At 56.0% G+C, this 20,971-nt stretch overlaps 2 protein-coding genes across 8 annotated transcripts in view; one reads left to right on the top strand and one right to left on the bottom strand.

Moving 5' to 3' along the window:
- The first annotated feature begins 518 nt into the window (after positions 1 to 518).
- On the top strand, positions 519 to 6,995 carry PLD6 (phospholipase D family member 6). The gene is made up of 2 exons (XM_040590481.1): positions 519 to 942; positions 1,011 to 6,995. The coding sequence occupies exons 1-2, from the start codon at positions 519 to 521 to the stop codon at positions 1,250 to 1,252; spliced, it is 666 nt and encodes a 221-aa protein (XP_040446415.1). The 3' UTR covers positions 1,253 to 6,995.
- Positions 6,996 to 9,663: 2,668 nt separating this feature from the next.
- Positions 9,664 to 20,971, bottom strand: part of LOC121087199 (myosin phosphatase Rho interacting protein) — an 82,158-nt gene continuing 70,850 nt past the window's right edge. For 4 of the 7 annotated variants that reach the window (XM_040591951.1, XM_040591954.1, XM_040591955.1 and 1 more), the window contains 8 exons: positions 18,452 to 18,599; positions 17,750 to 17,867; positions 16,879 to 17,038; positions 16,638 to 16,757; positions 16,079 to 16,165; positions 15,245 to 15,407; positions 14,731 to 14,816; positions 9,664 to 10,817 (listed from right to left, as the gene is read on the bottom strand). In XM_040591951.1, the coding sequence (XP_040447885.1) occupies positions 10,746 to 10,817; positions 14,731 to 14,816; positions 15,245 to 15,407; positions 16,079 to 16,165; positions 16,638 to 16,757; positions 16,879 to 17,038; positions 17,750 to 17,867; positions 18,452 to 18,599 (954 nt within the window). In that variant the 3' untranslated portion in view covers positions 9,664 to 10,745. Of the gene's footprint in view, positions 10,818 to 13,515; positions 13,582 to 14,730; positions 14,817 to 15,244; positions 15,408 to 16,078; positions 16,166 to 16,637; positions 16,758 to 16,878; positions 17,039 to 17,749; positions 17,868 to 18,451; positions 18,600 to 20,971 lie in introns of all 7 variants that reach the window. The other 3 variants (XM_040591952.1, XM_040591957.1, XM_040591953.1) reach the window with 2 other exon arrangements.

The raw sequence follows: 20,971 nt of genomic DNA, 5'->3' as shown, positions 1-20,971 counted from the left end.
CACCGTGGGAAACCGTGGCCTTGCCGCTTACCGGCTGCCCCCGGGAAAGCCAGCAGGGGGGAGCTGCTGAGGCTGCGCCCCCCGGGCTCCTGCGTGGCCTCCGACCCGTGTGCCGCCCGTCGGGGCAGCCGGCCCGGGGGCTACCGGAGGGTGGGCCGGGCCAGGTCCCGCAGCTGGCGCCGATGCCGCGGGCGCTCCTGCCGCCATCGGCAGCTGGCATGTGCGCAAGTTAATTAACGAATTAACGAACCGGCCGGTCCGTGGGCACCGTTCCCCGCCCTTCGCGCGATGCTCCTCGGGGACCGGCTGATGGGGCCGGGGCTTTCCGTGTGCCGGGGCCCGGCAGTGCCGCGGGGGGTTGTGAGGGGGGGGGCGAGGGGTCGGGGGGGGGGCCGGGGAGGGCCGGGAGAGGCCGCCCACCGCCCCCGGCCCGCCCCGCCGCGGCGCGCCCCGACCCCGTGGGCGGGCCCGGCCCCCCGAGGGGCGCGTCCCGGCGGCGGCCCCGCGCAGGCGCCGGCATGTGGGCGGCGGGCGGGCGGGCGGCGCTGGCGCTGGGCCTGGCGCTGGCGGCGGGGGCGGCCGCGCTGGCGCTGGGGCTGGGGCGGGCGCTGGCGGCGCGGCGGCGGGCGCGGCGGGAGGTGCTGTTCTTCCCCTCGCCGCTGCGCTGCACCGAGGCCCTGCTGGCCCAGGCGGAGGCGCCCGGCGCGGCGCCCCGGCCGTGCCCCTGCCCGCTGCCGCACGGCGAGAGCTCGCTGGGCCGCCTGCTGCGGCACCTGCTCTCGGCCCGCCGCTCGCTCGACCTCTGCCTCTTCGCCTTCTCCAGCCCGCAGCTGGGCCGCGCCGTGCGGCTGCTGCACCGCCGCGGCGTGCGGGTCCGCGTCCTCACCGACGCGCAGTACATGGCGCTGCAGGGCTCGCAGATCGGGCGGCTGCGCCTCGACGGTGAGGCGGCACCCGGGGCTGGGCCGGCGCCGGGCACGGCCGGTGCTGAGCGCCCTGTCTCCTTGCAGGGATCCCGGTGCGCCACGACCAGGAGAGCGGCTACATGCACCACAAGTTCGCCGTGGTGGACGGGCGGCTGCTCATCACGGGCTCCCTCAACTGGACCACCCAGGCTATCCAGAACAACCGGGAGAACGTGCTGGTCACCGACGACGCCGAGTACGTGACGGCTTTTCTGGACGAGTTTGAGAGGATTTGGGAAGAGTACAACCCCGCCAACTACACCTTTTTTCCCCAAGGTCATAAGTGATGGAGCCGCCTCAGGGGGCTGGTGGCAGCCCTGCCTCAGCCGTCAGCGTTCACGGTGTTCTGTGTGTCGGTGCTGTTGTATCAGCCCCGATTTCGGCGAGCTCCCCCCAGGAGGGGTGTCCCGTGCCCTGCAGTGCCCCAGGGGCCTTCCTGCGGGTTATTCCCATGCTAGAGGAATGACCCAGCTGCCTGGCGACTTGTTTTGTGAGGATAGTTGCGATACAACTGCGTTCGTAGGGCTTGAAACCCTGGGCAGGCTCCCCGCTGCGCCCCGGCACAGGTGTGTACGTCCATATCAGTGCTGGGCACGTTTCAGCGGTGAAATGGATGTTTCCCACTTTGGGATCCTGCAGGCCCAGTGGCTCTTCCACCTCCACAGCCAAAGGAAGAGTCAGGAGGGCTACAGCAAAGCCAGAGTCTGTACAGGGAGGTTAAGCGCCTTATGTTTCTTATGTTGGCATTAATTGTTGATTTTTTGTTTTTAAAAGTTTGTAAAAGGAAATTTCTGGAAATTTCTGGAAAGTAGGAAGGCAAAAAACAAGTATGTTTTGACTGTGTACGCATTTCCTTTGGCTTGAGATTAGCAGAGCTCCAGTGTAAAAGCATGAGAACAGATCCTGACAGCTCGTGTTCCAGCAAGCAGGCATAGGGAGTCCGGAAAGGAACAAAACTGTTCTGGGGATCAGTTGGGCTTGTCTTCAGAGCAGACGCAGCAGCAGTTGGGTCCCCAATGTCACAGCCGAGTGGTAGAAGGAAACCCTGGTGTATTCAGGTGGTGGGACACCCTGTCCTCTGGTTTGGTGACTTTGCCCGCCTGTGCTGGGCAGCGGGTTGGGGACAGCAAGTGAATGTGTCCCTACAGGTCAGGGTGGAACAAAGATGGGTGTAAGCTTAAGAATTTCAAACTAAATAGCATCTGTGTAAGAATTACTTTATCCTGAATATACAGTGTCTCAAAAGCTCGCAAAATGAAAAAAGGTCTTGATGTTTTTGTTATCAGGTTTGCTCGATACAGTAGTGCTGCGATTGGCACTACTAAATAAACTATTTCCACAGAAAAGCTCAGCGTCATCCCGGTTTTGCACTCCAGGCAGTCCTTGGGGGTTGGTTGTTCCAAATCGTTAAAAATTACTTAAAGCCTTAGGTGTTATTTAGGATACACGGAGTAACATCAACAGACTGCTGGGCTGTTCTGCGCTGGGTCTGGGGGAAAAGCATTAACTGTTACCTGCGGTGGAGCAACTATGGAAGAAGCTGAGAAAGGTCAGTCTTTAGTAAATGCTGTTCAGAAGCATTAGATTTACACTACTGTAAACATGTTACTGCTATTAAAATGCTACCTGTTGCATTTTCCTTGTGGAGTGCGACTACAAAAGCAAACAGCTCACTCATTTCCAGGCTCTGGCCTCTGCTGCATCCTTTCTGTAGTGTCTTTTTTTCAATGAAACACCTCACTACACAGTGTGCAAAGGGTGGTGCAAAAATAGTTTATTATGATATAGTTAATGTAAAGTTAGGTAATTATATTTACAAGATAAAAATGATCAGCTACATCCATGGGAACCTAGCATGTCACACAAGATTTTGTAAGGAATAAATACTGTGAGAAAAAGTGACATTTCTATTACCGTGAGCAGTTGATTGGGAAGAGTGGCTTTTAAAAAAGCACTGAAATAAACAAGTGGGAGGGAGAAGGGAAGGAGGGAGGAACTCGCACGAACTGAGAAACAGGAGCCTCCAACACCCATTCCCCTTTGCAGAGGGGAAAAATCTTGTGTGAGACTTAATTTCCTGGACTAATTTCTATGGAAAATGGCAATTAAAAGAGGCCGTTCCGCCCTACGGATGGACAGGGCTTGAGGACAACGGTGCTTCCTCCTCCTCCCCCCCCCCCCCCACACTGGGATTGCTCCTGGGGCTGAGCCGCAGGGATTTCAGCATCCCAGTGCTGCCCCGGTACCCCTGACCCTGCTCCGCCGCCACTTTGTCACTTGGCCACGTCACCGGTCACAGGCGGGGGGCTGGCCACTGCGTTGCATCGTCGCAGGAACTGGGAAGTGACTCTTGCGTCCTCGTTGCTCACAATTCCTTTGGGTCACTTCCAGAGGACGAGTGGTAGGGAGCGGTGTGTGCGTGGTTTGCATCCCGAACGAGCCCCTTTCAGCTACAGGTCAGTTGTCGGTTAAAGCTAAGGCCAAGCCTTCTGCTCTCATTAGGATGGTGGAGGAAAACTGACTGTTATTACCTGTACGGCCACTTCGGACACCACCCACAGCCTTGCAGAACTTCCTTCTCTCTCCCCGAACCTTCATCCTTTCCAATCAATGGTTCTGTAAAACCTCAGGTCATCCAGAACTCCAGGTTCCAGGAGGGTGGACACAGGTCAAAGGCTGCTTTCTACTTACCATAGTCTTTAGTGTTTTGCAACATCCTCTGCTGTCTCTAGGAGTGAGTGCTCTTGTCAGTCCTGCACACAGGCGGTGTGTGACGAAAGCATGAAGAAAGCAATAGTCATTGCACCCATGATTCATGAGTTCGTGGCCAGCTGGCTTAGTTCAGTTAGTACCAACTTGTCTGACTCATCAGGTTTCTGCTAGTAAATCCCACACCCTCGGTTTCTTTTAGTAGTCTCAGGCTGAGGCAGGGCGAACCGCTGGGGCTGACTCCTGCGTTGGTTCCAGCCTGGAGCTCCCTGCTCCTGCAGCAGTACGTCGGCTCCTCTTGCAAGAAGGGGTTTGTACTGCAGGATCACCTAAGTTCAACTCAGTAGTAACTACGTTGTGCTGAAAGTTATGGTTGAAGTTATATCCTGTACGTTACGGTGCGCTTCCATGCTGCCGGAGGATGCGTGGCTGTACCACGGGGGCCGTCAGTCCCTGGTAAAGTCCGAGAGCATCTCGGATGGGCTGGGCTGCACAAGTGAGTTCCAGCGTTACACCGGTGCCTCCCAGACCCCAGCCCTAAGCTACTCTGCAGAGGGCTGTGTGCACTCTCACTGAGTAGTTACTGCTGCCCCGTGTAACAGGTAACAGCTTGCATGTGCGCGGTGTTAATGTCACTATCAAATACAAGATTACCGAGTTCTCTGCATGAAAAAAAACAACCAACCCCAAGTTTATAGTGCAGTAAGGTTACAATTCTCAAACAGACTGTACACAATCTTTGGACAGATATCTTCAAAACTAAACGTGTAGGTCAGCAGAAAAGGTTTGAAAAGATATTTATAACAGTCATCAAAACCAAACAAAACAGTTTATCGGGGTAGGTGGGCTGGGCTGGGCACGGTGGGCACTCCTCTCCCAGCCCACGGACATCTGTGTTAGAGCAAAATTTAAAAATCAAAACCACAACTTAGTCACAAAAGAGAACCCTCCACTAATTTTTGAGTAATAAATATTTACATTGCGTGCGTTGAATACTATACAGGTTTTAAATTATTTTAAAAGAGAAGAATAACAAAGCTTTTTTCTAAAAAAAAAAAATGGAAAAAAATTACAGAGCAAAGGCAAGCTACGCTGAGCGTGCACGTGCTTAAGTGTTCACAACCAAGTACTGTATCCGAGCTGTGGAAAAAATGCAAAGGTCTAGTGGAAGTGCAATCAGGTACAGAGCTGGTACCAGGGTGCCACATGTCACAGTGCTGGGGGCAGTGCTACGAAGGCAGCCCAGCCCGCCTCTGTTACAGGGGGAAAAACAAAAGAGACTTTCTGGTCTGCAAATCAGCACACAGTTCTAGTTCTGAAGCAAATGAACACAATTTGCTGCTTTTTTTTTTTTAATATGTGGGCAAAGAAAAGGTCACATTTAAAGAAGGATGCAGTTTGTCTCAGGGGAGACAGTGCAGATGGTTGGAAAATTTAACGGGGGGGGTGGGGGGGAGGTGGAAAGTCCTTGGAGCCCATCGGAAGGCGTCTGTGTCTGCACCTTCGTTGCACTTGACTCTTCCCAGACCTCCCATCTCAGTGCTACTGACAGTTTCACACGTTTCACGCGTTCCGCCAGGCGCACGCGGTGCCCTGAGAGCATCTGGAGCAGGATGCGGCTGCTGCCTCGCCGCACACAGCTGGCACCGGCCCACGCTGCGAGGCCACCCCACCATGGCCAGTACCGTGCCGCACTGGCCCCCATGCTGCCCGAGTCCGAAAGCCTCCAGTGCAAGCGGGGAGCTCGCCCTCTCCTCCCCGAACTTTCCCCCCTTCTCCAGACACTTTCTAATTTAAATAGCCACTGATTTATCCTGGGAGCTGGGTGAGGCCTGGAGCGGGAAGAAGCAATAGGACAACTAAGGACCGCTGCTGTCAGTAAGCTCTCTAGCTGGCCCCCACCCCCTGGTTATTTTAAAGCACTGCTCTCTGCAGAAATATTTACGCTTTTGTCTGTTTGTTGATGCTGCAGCTTCTCTCTCTTTAATGTAAAGGCAGGTCATGGATGCCTCTTGCTTTGGAGGGATGCTCAGCTAGTTGCCAGGCTGCAAGCGGAGCGAGCCCACAGCCCGGAGCAGAGCCTGCAGCAGTCCGTGGGAACAGCTGTCCGCAGCCACAGCATCCCCCCTCCTCCTTTGCCTCGTGACCCCCCCAAACTCATAGCTATCACCGTAAGACACCGTATACAGAGCTCCCACCTGGTGAAGTGCTGCCCGGAGCGTGGCTGATCCCGACGACGCCAAGGGGCTGGTGCTCAGCCCCAGTGCACCCTCGGGACAGCAGAGCCAGGGTCTCTGGTTTAATTTTCCAAGGAGCCTAACTCCGCAGTGGGCGATGGCTGCTCCTACAAGCTACAGCATATGAGACCACCACCACCACTATGCTCATGAAAGCCCCCTTTGCTTAGCCGTAAGTATTTTAAACCCATGAAGTTCAGCAATAAGGTTAATTATTTGGCTTATTAAACATTGCCAAACCCATGACAACAGTGGCCATGACAATGGTGGCCAGTCCCCCCCCAGTCCCTCCATACCATGTTCCTCTGTCCTGCCATCCAACACCTTTTATTCCTGCTACACCTCCTGTTAGTGCCAGGGTTTTTTCCCAGCAAACCTGTTTTGCTTTTCTCAGCTATCTGAAGGTCCAGAGAAGCTGGCCAACACGTATTAAATAAAAGCTCCCCCACAGCAAACCTCTGAGCAGCTGATCCCCTGGCGCTGATCCTGCTCATACGCAACTCCTAGCAAACCTCCTTTCAAATCCTTTCACAGATGTTTCAGGGAACCCCGGAAAAGGGGCTGATGCAAAGACCGACACGTTCTGTGCAGTAAGGTACAGACTGGAAGAAAGAGAGGAGAAGAAAATCCAGCTGTGCTCCTGCTGGCGCCGGACCCCCTGGCAGTGCCTCACCGGGGAGACGCAGGACAGCGCGTGTGTTGCCCTGGGTGAAGAATTGACACGAGTGGCCCAGAAGTGATGCACGATCCCTCGCTCAGTGTACGGGCACCTCTACAGGAAAGGAGCAGTACACAGGTGTTCCTGGGTGACCCTTCCCCCCTCTAAGCATCAGTGTGTTTTCATATGTGTCTAAAGAAGAGCACTCCCCACAGCCTCTCTTCACAGGGAGATTTGGGGCCAGCACAAGCAGAGATCTCCAGACCCCCCTCGCTGCCAGCACCCTGTGCTCTGCACAGCTCCCTGTGCCACTGCGTTTCTATCACACCTTCTTCTGCCTTCCTGCACTATCCACCACCGAAGCGCTGCCACCTTGGCCGACACACTGCAGTGACCTTGCACCCATCCTCACGCCTTCTAGAAAAACCAAAAAACCCCACATAAATGTATTTACAAATGCCGAGTCAGAAGCTGGGGACAATCCCCACTGACTGCTCCGCGTGCGTCCCCCACTCCCCCCCCCACTTCTCTACGCGGAGCAGTGAGGCTCGGAGCAGGAGCACTGGCGAAGAAACCAAGCAGCTCTTACTCACTAGGCTCAACACCGTAGTGCCAGGCAGGACACCAAGCTGCACGAGAGGACTTCTTGGTATAAGCACGCGTAGAGCAGAGAAAACCCCTCTGTGGGGAGCCCCAGGACGCTCAGTGCTGTATCCGAAAGGGTCCATCCTGCACCCTCCGCACCACCGATGTGCTATTGGAAGTAGCAAGGTACAGAACTGCTAGTCTTCATGCTCGAAAGGAGTTCTGGGCAAATGAAGCATGCAAAGATAAAGCAGGATTTGCTAGGGGGTGTAAGAAAGGTCAGGGTCCACAAGGCAAGGAGACCAGCGCAAGTTCTGCTTGGTTGGCTAAAAAGGATGAAGGCCCACCATATATCTTGAGAGAAGAGGAGGAGGAGGGTGTCCTTCTGGAGACAGTGACATCTTGTAAGGGAAGAGCAATGAAATGACCAGGCTGACACACCATCCTAGCGCTGTGGCCCAGGGCCTCTGCCAGGTCACAGCTGCCAGGGCACAGAGCCCACCATGGAGCCGGAGCGGCCAGGGATGAAGTGTGAACTTTATCCCTGCCGAGAGCTGAGCAGATGACTTGGGATGTGACCAAGCCAGGTACCTGGCCAGGTGACATCTCCTGACACAGCCAGAAGGTGCACACACTACCCAAACCACAGTGGGTGGCATCACCTTCCCACCCCAGTAACAGCCTGAATGTGGATGAACCTGGGCCACAGCACTGACATCTCCACGGGTCCTGCAATCGGCTCTGCTTGGTGGGCACTGGTGTCCCTGCTTTAACTTAAACACTGTCCTTAACTGCTCGAAGTGTTACGTTCACAGCTGCTGTGGGCATGGGGACCTGAACGTGCACGCCTCACCCAACTGTGAGGTTACACCAGAGACCCAGACGTCCCAGTTCAAAGATGCTGCCAGGGAGAGAGAAACCCCACACACCACTAGTGACAAAGGACCTTCTTCTTCCAGAAGTGGACTTCAAAGCACAACACATGTGCACTTGACCTGGAAAAGGCTGAATCTGGGAAGGGCATCAACCAGGGAGAGCTGCGTCTGGATCTCCTCGGCTGGAAGTGAAGCAGGACGCCACATCACAGCTATAAAGAGCAATTGCTAACCATGCCCAACGTACCTGGGGTTTATCGCCACCACTCTCCGTTTCTGCTGGCCATCAGCTCGCTCAGCGTGGGGAGAGCTGTTATTTCCACAGTCCCAGGCCAGCACTAAGGTGACCATTTCCACATGGGGGCTCCCCAGTCTGGACTCCCATCAGGCAGGGGAGAGGCTGACGGCAAGCAGCTCTGGGCACACAGGCCAGGTTCCTCCACAGTGGGGTGGGAAGCAGGACTAAGGCGGTTGCCGGCTGATGGGTCGAAGCAAACGCAACGCAAGCAGCAGCACGGAGACTCCTGGGAGCTGCTGATGGCTGATCAGAGAGGCGGTCCAGGTGGGTCGTGGCTGGGAAGGCTCCCGGGTGCTCCAGCGCTCAGATCACAGAAAGCGCTATGGTATGCTCGGACTAGGACAAGCGGCTGCACGTCAAAACGTCTTAGAGGGCACGTGTCTGCTGATCAGGGAGAAGTCTTTGTATCCAAGCGGCTGAGCATCTTTCCTACCCTGCTCCTATCTCCAGGACTTCCAAGTACACCCAGGCACAGATGACAGAGGATCGCAGTGGCAGAGCATCCCCGTACGGGCTCTGCCTGCTGCATGGCACAGGCGTCTCGGCTGGGGACAAGCAGGGCTCCTACGGGTGGGACCCGAGTGCGGCCACGCGTGCCCCGGGATGTGTCAAGCCGATCCCTTGGCCGTGGCCAGGCCACACAAGCTGGATGAGAGCCTGATCCACGCTGCGCTTAGATAACGCCATCTCCGGCTGAGGGTCTGGTGGCTGAAACACAAATTGGCTGCTCTGAGGGGCAGGATGAGGGTGACCTCTCCGGCACTGCCACGGGCCAACCTGGCAGGATTGGAGGTGGCTGTCACCATCCCTGTGGCTGCAGCAGGGTTCGCTCTGAGGGCTGCGCTTGTACCGCCCGCCTAACAGACCCGACACCGGCCATGAAAGCAGACAGAGCTGCCTGCTCCAACCTCGTGTTACGCACCCAAAAGACAAGAGGAATTGCTCCACGTTAAGGCTGGGGCGCACCTCGAGGAGCCCAGCCCGATGCGATGTAGGTTGATCGGCAGCTGAACGGGGCTGGGACGCCAACGTGCCAGATGCTGCTTCAGCCCTGCTCCCGGCCAGGGCGATCGGGGAGGCAGGACCGGGGGTCTTTACAGGTGGCATCTTGAAACTGAGCCTGGGACGAAGCCACCATGCCTGGGCTGCCCTGCTGCAAGGCAGCGTAGGCTGCTTCTAGAAAGACAGCCTCTGCTCGGCTGGCCGCGTGCTGCACCTAGTGCTACCAGCTCCCTCAACTCACTTCTAGTTTGCATCTGTTCATCGGTCTCACGGTGCTGAATTGTGTGCTTTAAATACAAAAGCTGTTAGGACTGAGAAGGTCTGAAGCACATACTGGTTTTGAGATTTTTATTTCAGGAAAAGATCAAAGAATTAAAATAGGAGCTGCCCTGCTGACAAGAAGAGTTGAATTCAAGAAGCTGATAAAAAAGGAGCATTATATGCATTGAGCACTGTGCATTTTCAGTCAATATTGGCTCTACTTTCTACTCTACTTTCCTTTGACTAGGAAAAGGGAGTTTCACATGCGCACAGACCCTGGGATACACGGGACTCAATGAGAGGAAGGGAGTAACAGCAAAAAAAGAGGGTGCTGGGCTTGATCTAACAGAGGCAAGAAAGTGATCTTACAGCTCGGCCCCCGAAGCACCAACTGACCACCAGCGAGACGGGAGGCAAAGACACGCCGATGGGGCGGACTCGACGGTGCACGCGAGTATCTGCAGCTCCCTATCCATAACCACCTGGGCAGCCACCAAAGCTCACCGGGCTTCGGTATCGCCTACATTCAGGAGACGGCACAGTCACGGGGCAGGAGAATCATTTCTTGCATCCTTCTCCAGCGAGACGACAGTGTTGTACCTCCAGGCTGCGTATGCCGGCACAGACTTGCGCTCCCCAACAGCTTCCCCCAGGCTTTCCCCCCTCTTAGGTGCAAGTAATGCAATCGAGATCAACGGTTAGATTAGGCTCCCGGTGTGCTCTGAGCACTGGGTCTCTTGACAGCAGTAAGAGCTAGGTATGGCCGATACCACCCAGGCCCTGCTTGCATACCAAAACAGTTGGTACGACAGAGCTAGCTTATTAACAGGCTACTGAGCCTTAATACTGACACTTAGTGTAATGGTTTACAGTAAAAGAAGGATTCTCCTACAAAGCGCTGAAGAGAGGGGGGAAAAAACCCCCACCCTGATCCCTTCCTCTCCCTCTCAGAGTCTCTGGAGCATCTCACAAGCAGGGAAAGGAGCTGGGGAGGCGAGGGGGTGGCAGGGGGCACCGCCACCAGGGTGCCGGGTCCCGTCGGGGGTGTCAAGACGAACGACAGCAAGGACAGTCGTAAGGAACGAGAGACAAACGGTGCTGGTGCTGTGCTGCCTCAAGCTGGGAGGTGCGCGTGGTCAAGCGGAGCGGGGAGAACTAGTCTTTCTTCAAGTCCCTGGATTCAAAAAGCTTCAGGCGTTCTTGCACAGTCAGGCCTTCCTTCAGACTCTGGGAGAGACAAAAGACAGAGAGCGTCGGACACGGGAGGCGGTGGGCACCTGGCACGCAGGAAGGCAAAGGAGATGCGGGCAGCGGGAGAATGGCCTCCTTGGCGGAGAGGTTAGTGGGACATGCTAAGAGAAACCACGTGGTTATGGAGAGCGGTTACTGGTGAATGGCACCTAGAGAGAGGGTGAGATTGCAAATGAACCAGCTGACACAGCAGGAGTGGATGAGAGGCACGCCATGCCACAAGCAGGGTTAGCTCGACTCGGACAATGACCCCCAGAGCCTGTGGTGCCGTGGGCAATTTCAGCGGAGCTCTGGCACTGCGGGAGCCCCGGGGAGGTCAGCTGGGATGGGCGATGCTAAGGCATCACGCCGCTGAACAGGACCTGCCCGCTGGTCCCCCGCACCTGCCCGCAGCACCGACTGAACGTGCATCCATCCGGGACAGCCCTGGCTCCGGTCAACGTGCAAGCTTTGCTCAAGCAGCCCTGGAGACCGTGTTTTTGTTGCCAGTGACAATCCCACCCTTTCTCTAACCCCAGTGGGGTGTCCCAAGCCAAAGCTGCCTCTACTGCACAGGGTTAGACAGCGGACTGGCTACACGCTTGCTTCAGGTCTGGCAGGATCTGGTGGCTGATCCAAGTCAAATGCAGCATCCAGACTGCAAGGCACCACGCTCAGCTAGCCAAAGGAAAAGCCTGCCCCGCTAGCTCTCGGCATCTGGAGTTGCGAAATCTCTCGCCTACACACGGGGAGCCCGGAGAACAGCCGTGTGAGGGGTACAAACCCAGAAGCAAAGTGCTGGACCCCTGTACGACAGCTTTACCGCAAACCCAGCCGCACAAGGCTAAAGCCAGCCTCCCCTCCTTCCTGCAGCCCCGAAGCCGTGGCTTTTGCTCCAGGGGAGCAGAGCAGCAGTGAGCTGTCCCTGCTCGCTGCTGCTGAGGGGGCACAGACCTCTGCCCCCCCTGCTGCCAGGCCCACAGAGCGAGGGCTCCGCTGCTGTGTGCTGGAAAAGCTTTCATGGCCAGCGCGGGCAGCTGTCCACCTGTGCCCTGCAGGCAACCGCTGCCTGCAAGCCAGCTCCTTGCAACCTGCAAGGAAGTCGCTCTGCAGCTGGACCACTACTTGCTTTACAGACCAAGACGTGGCAGCTTCAAAAGGCACAGACCTGAGCACAAAGCCCCTTCTCCTAACACGCAGCCATCTCCCCTCGCGCTTTTACTTCCCTGACTGTGGTGTTAGGACTGTACGGTCCTAACAGCAGGTTAGATTTTTGGGCTGGGTTTTCTTCCACGTGTGTTTATCAAGGCAGGACTCCATGATAAACTTGCCCCCAGGCTGCGCACATTCCCATGGTTACTGGATTTCTTTCAATGTTTCTGCTCCCACAGGCCCACAAATACAGAACGGCTTTGCGAAGCAACACGGAGATGAAAACACTGGAATGGGTTGGTCTGGGTTTACAAATGCTGTATGCTTTCTTTTCAACGGGCAGCAGAGTCTCTTGGGATGCGAGCCTCTGAGCACAGATTTCCTAAAGGAAGTTTACTTTGGGCCTCTTTAAATGGGCAGCAACCCCTGCATTCCAGCTTGCACATCTGATTTCTCACCAGGCAGAAGGAGACAACAGAAAACTATGAGACTACCCTGTCTGACAGCACAAATTCCAGTAAATTCACCCCTTAGGCGGTCTCACAACCCATCCGAGCTGCTGATGAGGGGAGCCTGATGAAGGGAGACTAATGTAGGATGAAATCCGTGATAAAGAGATCCTCCATCAGACCTCCCGGGGCTATCCAGCCACCCCTCTGCCACTGTGCTGGGGGCCTCCCCTCTTTTCTCTAACCTCCCTCTGCAGGTGCTCTAATCTCACTCTTTACCACGGGCCAGTAAATTAACTATTGCTCCAGTTACTTGAGATATCTGGGTCATTACGATCAGCCTCATTTCTCATCAGCTCCCTCCTTTTGCTGGATGAGCTCGGAAGCCTCAGGCCAGCGTGGAGGCGCAGTGCACAGGGATGGAGAGCAGCAGGGTGGACACCGGGGAGCTGGAGGAAGCCTGGAGAGCAGGAGGAGGAGGTTACTGGGCAAGGAAGACTCTTTTGCTCAGGCACAGATCAACCTAAAGAAGCAGCAATTACGGGCAAAGGCAATTTAGGGTGGCCCTGGAGACCCCCTCTGCAGCTGAGACGGGGGCCACCATTTTACGTGCCACTGGCTTTTGTGGGAAACGCATTTACAGGCATCACTGACCCACGCCTCCACCTGGCTAACAGCAAAACAGCTATTTTTTCTACCAGACCTGGCTGTTGAAGTTTAGTCTGAGGCATGCAGTCATTCAAGCATGCACACTCAGTGTCCCGCGCTCCCCACACAGCAAACAGGAAAACGTGCCCCACTGTGTCCAAATCCTCGCCACGATGGTTAGCTGTGTTGGTGAGGGTGGGAGGAGCAGGAAGGCAAGAAAGCCGTATTCCCCAGGGAAGAGCCAGAGAGACTGTTTCATATGGATCTTGGGCACGCTGACTTCTCCCCTCGCCTTCCCCCTCCCCCAGTAAAATAATTAGCCGTAAATAAACCAGTCAGTCATTAAGAGAGGGGCTCTCATTTGCCATGGAGGTGTGAGCAGTGCATGCAAAAGTGGGCTGCTCCCGTGGGCAGCTGCGGCGCTTGGTGGGTGCTGGTTTGTTTACCTACGTGGCAGGGAACCTGGACTCGGATTCATTTCAGTTATCCCATGAGACCTGCTCAATAACGGACTGTTGAAGGAAAAAGCAAAATAAAGAAAACAAAACAAAACAAGAAGCTCATAAATCCTAAATGCATTGGCGTTTGCGCAGCCCCAGCCCCCCCACCTCGGTGGCGATGCGAGCAGGCACAGCCCATGCTTGCTCTCCTCTCTTTCCCCCACTGAGCAACACACACAACCACAAGGTCAGTGGTCTGAGTTGAAGTGGTGAAGGGAAACCCGCCAGCAGACCTGGAGCAGCAGGTCTGGGCTGCCCCTGGAATGTGCAGAGCTGCTCTCTGCTTTTCCTCGGTGCAGCGCGGACACCCCAAGCTGGCCACCCGCCGCTCGCAGAGCCGGGGTGGTGGCTGTTTCCCCAGCACGGGCACCGAGCTAGAAGCTTTTTGCCTGCCCAGCTTCTTGCTTTGCCCAAGGTCCCAACCACTTCAAACATCAGCCTGAGACACCAGGTAGCGAGTGGCGAGAGGCAAAGCAGGTTTTGCCCAAGCTGATCTTCTTGCCAACTGACCAATGTTTAACGATGACTCCCGAGCGGCTTTCTCAGCCCTTTTTATCCCTGTGGTCCCACAGCAACAGCCAGCGTGGACCACCACATAACTCTGGCTGTCAGCAGGCCAAGCAGGGCAGCTGGGCACTGCATCACTGGGCTTGGGGACCCACAGCCAAGTACACAGAGAAACACACCTGCGCCACGTTAACACACAAGCAAAGCGTGTATTACATACACCCAAGGCATTGTCGTTCCACATAAAGACCAAAAATCTTGCGGTGATGAACACTAACACCTAGAAGGATGTGCATGTTCCCACCTACTGACACCACCTAAATTTCAGCTGCAAACAGGGAGCAAATACTGGGAGAGTCCTCCTGTGAAAGACCAAAGAGCCGGGTGAACTTTGTTCTTTTTTCCAAACGGGAGCAGCGTCACGCCTCCATCTCGGCAGGGTCAGGAGCGCGTGTGCCCTGCTGGGTGCTGCCTGGCTGCACGGCCAGCCCTTCACAGTTGAGAGCTCGCTTTTCTTCCCAGTGCCACCCAGGCTAGCACTAGTGATTGGGAAATTCTCAGTTTTCTTCCCCTACCAATTTCTTCCCTCCTGGGACCCCCATCGGAGTGTAACGCCGGGCATTCCCATCACACGGGCAGGAGATCCACACTCACCTTTGACCTGATATTCCTTAGTTGCCGGCTAACACTGGATCTGTCTTTCTTCAAGAAATCAGGGTTGCTTTTTGATTTCATAATATCTGGGAAGAAGCAAAAGAAACTGCGTTAGCATGGTGCCCTCCACCTTCCTGCAAGGAGCGGGGCTGCGGCTCTGCTGCCCTCCCAGCCAGTGCCCCGATGAGCCCCACTCAAGCAGCAATGCCCTAAGGGCAGAGGAGACTCGGGGGTCTCCGCTCCCCTGCACCGCGTGCAGCATGAGGTTTTCCCAGTGCAAAATGCCTGAAGGCTTTCAAAGCCCATCAGCTCCCCGTCTGTGGGCTGGAGGGAAGCGCTGCCACGGGAAGGCATCTCTGGCAAGGCTGCGTGCAGGGAGTGGAGGTGGGAAGCAGCACGGAACAGGAAAAAAGCACCATGCCAAGTCCTATACTTGGACCCGTTACTGCACAAGTGCTTGTACGCTTAGCTTGGGAAACCCAGAATTGCTTAGAGCTGCTGGAGGAGGACTGACCATATCCTGATACAGTGGTGTTCACAGGGGATTTCTCTCCCTGAGCTTCTGTGGCTGCTTTCAGCTGCTCTTTCAACCTGCTGATATCACAGTCTGCCTTGGCCTTCACGATGCTCAGCTCCGTGTAGATGTCCTTGTACTTGTCACTGGCGTATTTCTTATCCTGGCAAAGGAGCAAGAACAACCCAGTGGAGTCAGACAGACAGCTGGAGCCGAGGGGGTTGTAAATGCACTGAAAGACGAGCCTGGCAAACCGCCGACGGAAGAAGAGCCGGCAGTGGGGAGAAATGTTTGGCTGGGGCAATGCACGCATTTCACACAAGGCTCCTAAGAGCGGGACAGGGCCAGAGACAGGCAGAAGGCTGCGAGCCCCGCGGTGAGCGTACAGCGCTGCCTGTGCCTGCAGCCCCTTCGTCACGGGATTACTTGTTCATGGCTTTTCATTTTAGCAAAGACGCAGAATACAAGCAGAATTCCCAGAAATGGCCTTGGCAAAGGGACCATCCAGAGCACACCAGATCCGATGCTGGGAGGCTGGGCAGTTCTCTAACACTGACTATTCTTGCCAGCCTGATCTGAAGTGACAGGAAATGGGGAAAAAACACCAAAGGGGATGTTTTCCCACATGGTCTCCCTTGCGGGGTAAATCCTAAGCTGATACAGTCCCGGCGTGCTTTACTGACAACACCAAGATGGGTATTTGATTTCATTCATGGGAAAAACTAAGTATTTTGTTTCATGTGTGGGTGTGAGTGAGCCAAAATCTAAGCACACACACGCAGGGGAGCAGAGCACAGCCCGTAAGAAGATTTGCAGAAACCTCCCTGGCATTACCCTCAGTGCTGTCTGCAGCTCGTCTTTGAGGGAGCTGATCTCCTGCTTCAGGTACTGGATTTCGGATTCTTTGACCCGCAGCAGGACCTGTGGGAACAAAAGCAGCGTGTGTTCATACCCAAGAAGGCACAGGATGATCCCCAGAGGCTCGCCTGCTGTGCCTGGTGGCAACCAAGCCACGGCTGGAGGCTCAGCCCTGCGATGGCTCCACGCCAGCACCGCAAAGCTGCTGGTTCGCCCATCTTCTGGTTCATGCAAGGAAATTACTGCTGGGTCTCTCGGGAACTTGCTCAAGTTTGCACCACTGATGTGCTCCCTGCACGCCCTTTGGTTTCTCTCCCCACTACTCTGCATGGGCTGGATCCCAGGGGACAAGCAGGGCTGGAGGAGGAGAGGCAGGTGTCTGGCTTCGCACGTTGAGAAGGGAAGGACTCCAAAAGCTCCCGGCCCCGTTGCACCCCACGATGCACGGTGCTGCCCAGCCACGCAGAGCCGGTGTGTGGAGCGATGGATGGCTCTGGCACGTTCCCCGGGCTCCACAGGCAGCGGCAGAGCTCACCTCCAGCTCGTAGGCGTCCTTGCCCTGCGTGAGAGGCGATCCAGCAGCCTCTCCCCCGCCCTCCCCGGTCAGCAGGGTCCGCAATCGCGTGATCTCCGCAGCCAGGCGGTTATTCAGCTCCTGGGAAGAGGAGGAGGAGAGCTGTTGCGGGAAGGAGGAGCATGGCCATGGTGCGTTGCAGAGCCCGCCGTGCTGCCCGTCACCCCCCGCCAGCCGCCCAGGGTACGGTGGGGACCCTCACCTGGTTGTGGGCGTTGAGCTCCTGGTTCTCCCGCTGGCACTGGCGGAGGGCCTGCCTCTCAGCCTCCAGCGCCTGCGCCAGGTGGGCGTTCTCCAGACACTTCTGCGAATACTGCTCCGAAAGCACCTCCAGCTCCCGCTGCACCGACTGCAGCTCCTCCCTGGCAAAACACGCGCTGGGTAGTGCCCCCGCCGCACACACCCACCCGTGCCCACCCTTCCTCCAGCGCCCCGGCACAACCCAGCAGGGATCTCAGCATGGAAGAGAATGACTTGCATACTCCCTTTGGGGAAAAACCTCAACCCAGAGCGAGCCAACCCTTCCTGCTCCCGGCACAGCGGTGCTTGGACACCAAAGGGATGGGAGGTCCTGCTCTAGGGGGTTAAATGGCAGGACTTCCTCAGGTTTCCAAAAACTGGGCTGAGCTCTATCAAGCTGGCTCTGGGCACTCAAGACCAAGCGTGTTTGCACTCTTACGTAGACGCATCAAGGTTAACAAAGCGGCTTGGCTGCCTTGCTCAGCCCCCACGTGAGGACAGCCTTGCCACAAAGAAAGGTATGGGCCTTCTCCTTGCCTGGTTAGATTTGTTTGAGCAACCCTCCTGCTGCAGCTGCATGAAAAGCAGCACTGTGTCTGCACATCTGCTACTCCTGGTGACCACAAAGCAGCAGAATTCAGGAAGTATGGAGACTCTGACCTGGAGCCCGAAAGATTAGGGGCAACCAGGAGACTTCTTGATAGTTGCAGCTGAGTCAGGACCAAGGGAAGAGGACCCTGTGATGACAGCTCTGCCCCTAACCCATCGCTGAAATCAGAGGGGAGGAAGGGGTCCTCCACACACAGACAGACAGAGGACGACAACGGTCTTACAGGTATTGCCTTCGGAGGGCCTCGATGTCGGCGTTGACGCTGCTGATCTGGGAGCGCTGAGACTTCTCCAGCTCTCGCTCCAGCTCCTCCCGGTGTGCGTTCTTCATGGCTTCGATGGCTGCGTGGGACAGCAGTGTTAGCACCCAGCTCCACTCCACCCAAGGGCGTTTTTTTTTTGAGGTTTTGTTTGTTTTTTAAAGGAACAAAAACTGAATCAACCCAGCAAACTTCCTACTGCTTCAGCCTGTGCCCCTGGCTGCGAAGTGGCTTCTGCAAATCCCACTTTTTAATAAAGTCCAAACAACTGTCTAATTCACATATTGTTTCCTGGACTGTAGGACCTCTAATGCAGAAGCCCTGGGCTCCAGCACTTTATAACTCCCCAGGGACACCGAAGAATGAATTCAGTGTGGAACTGGCAATAAATTAACCACAAAAATGACTAATGCCTTTCTGAGAGAGAATGGAAAATGGATCGGGCTATGTTACAGCCAAGGAGACGGGTACTGAGCCTGAAGGACCAGGAGATGGGCCTTCATCCAAAACATCCCTCCTACCAGCCCTTTCCCATGTCCCTGTGATCCCCACCCAGCCCTCATCCCACCCATGCTCTGCTCCTCTATACTGGAGCCAGCACCACCCCGTGTCCCCATCAACACGGAGCTGCCCCACCGCAGGGGACCCTCTGACATGTCCCTGTACCTGAAATAGTGGCAGCCGTTTCTTCTGCCAACAGACGGTCTTTCTCCTCCCGCAGCTTCTCCAGCTCCCGCTGGTGCTGCCGCTGCAGGTCCTCAATCTTCTTCTGGTGTGTCTCCTCCATGGCTGCAAAGCCCCTTTCACATGTTGCCTGCAGAAGGGACAAGGGGAAGGGGTTGGCCCAGGAGCGTGGGGCCGGTGTCACAGCGGTGGCCAGCCTGCTGGGAGCCACATGCCAGCACGTCGGTCGGCACCCAAGTTCTGTGTCATGGGGATCTTCTTCCTGCCCAGCCACGGAGGAGCCAGCCGAGGATGGACCTCGCAAGGTCAGGACTTGTCCTGCAGCCGCTTGACCCCTGACAGCTCCAGTGAAAGGGAAGGACAGGGCAGGCCTGGGGTCAGACCCAATCGGGGAATGCAAATATACATTAAAGACACAAACCCAAAGCCTGCTGTGCCCCTTGGCTCTGTTGCAACGCCTGATTTTATGCGACCACCTCTGGGGTGGAAAGCAGGTGACTCGTGACAGCAACAGGACCTTAATTCCCAACCAAGCATCGCTTCAAATGCTGCATGAGCAATTATTCGCTAATCGAATCGCTGGGAGTGAACTTAGGCCAGGACCAGGGTCACCAGGGGTGAGGTCCCCAAGGGCAGGACCAGGCACAGCCCCTGCTCCTGCCTTTGCAGGACAATGCAAAAACCTGTCTGCGGTTCAGCGCCAGCCCTGCCGCCCCGCCGAGCGCACGGGGATCCCGGCCGGCCACGCGGCTGCAGGACAGAGGCAGGACAGCAAAGCCACAGGCAGGCTGGAGCCAGGAGCCGGGAGCCGGCACGCACTGGGGACGTGGTGCACAAGCCACCTCCAGGCATCTGGGGGCAACCACGATGCCAAGCGCTGCACCGGGCTTCTCTCCCGCTGGATGTTAAGGGCTGGCGTTATTTCCTGATTTCAACGGATTTCTTCTTGATTCGCACTCCTGTTTTCCAGAGGAAGTGAGAACTGTCACTCAGGGTCCACTGGGACCCCGTGGGAGATTTAAGGGGAACAAATTCACTCCCTCAGTGACAGAAGTGCTCACAACAGCCTAAGGCCACTGCCCTACATGAACACACACCCTCAGCATCACTTTGCTGTGTAATGCTCTGTAACCTATGCCACCCTCATCCCCAATTTTCAGCTCTGGTGCTTTTTTCCCTCCTCTTTGAGTTTTAATCCTGAGGCATTCTTCGCTTTCTCAGCCTTGGTGGTTTGTTTTTTTTGAAACTCCCAACTCAGTGCCAGAACCTGTCTGGACTTGGCTGACTACAGAGTGGCACGAAGCAGCTTTGCAGGATTCTTCATTTCGCCTCTAATGCTGCAGGAGAATGGTGACAGCTCCTCTACAGGGCTGGCTGTAGATCTGGTATTTAACGTTCTGTCAATGCATTGCTATAAATCCAGGACATCTGAACATGTACAAACCAGCACCTCGTGTTACCGATGTTACGTTCTCCATCAGGTTCAGAAGAGAAGAATCGAGCACCTTTAAACCTGTAAATTGGGCAGGGTTGCAGCCGCCGCGTTAGCTTTCTAACCGAGGGGAGTTTCTACCCTGCTGGCTGTCCCTCTGCTTCCTACAAAAGGCGCACAGACAGGTCGGTCCCCCCTGCTCTCCTCCTGGACCCCTCTGCCCAGAAGATGCTGCCTGCCCTCCTGCCAGGAAAACTGCACATTTTGGCAGACCAAAGCTGAAAACACAGCCGGGAGGTCAGGTTCACCGCTTGCTGGTATTTTTCAGCCTCCAGTTTGGTTCTGGACTTTTTGCCTCTTCCAAGGAACACGCCTTGGTACAAGCAACCCTGCCTGGTGCCTGGCTGGCAGGCCAAGGCGTTACCCGTGTCTCCCACTGACCTGAGCAGGGGGTTCAAAAGGGCTTTTCCTTCCTAGGGGTTCCAATGGAGGGGACGGCATTCAGGGCACACCACCGCTCCGCTCTCATCTCCCCGGCAGCTCCCCCTCCCCGGCCACCCAACTCGCCCCTGATGGGATGCAGCAGAACTCCTGCTCTCCCCAGGCTAAAACCAGCTTTTGGCTGGAGCTGAGCCACGCTTCGCCCCCAGCCCAAACATGCGCCGAGGGTCTCGTGGCTGGAAGCGAGCTCTCCCACATTTTTGCCGGCTCTGAAGAACTGCTCCATGAAAGCCCGGCCAGCACGGTCTCCGTGCACAGCCGGCACCGCTGCCCTGTCGGCTGCCCAAGCAACCTGCAAGCGCTTGGTGCTGCCCAGAGTCCTCCACTGCCCTCAGCCACTTTCTAACTGGAAACGCTCCCCCATCAAAAGCCAAACACCAAACCCAAGACTTTTTTTTAGTCGCTGTACCACCTCAGGCTAGTTTGAGAGCCAGCCTGAGCAGCGGAGCAGTCAGAAGGATGGCATTTCTCTGCACGCAGCCTGGGTTCCCCTAACCATGCGCCGTTTGCGATGTAAGGAACTGCCGGTGTGCACCACCAGGGTGCTTCTCCTTGAAGCCTCGTGCAGA

Source organism: Falco naumanni, chromosome 4, assembly GCF_017639655.2.
Source record: "Falco naumanni isolate bFalNau1 chromosome 4, bFalNau1.pat, whole genome shotgun sequence".
Lineage (NCBI taxonomy): Eukaryota > Metazoa > Chordata > Aves > Falconiformes > Falconidae > Falco > Falco naumanni.
This window is presented reverse-complemented; position numbering and strand designations above follow the sequence as displayed.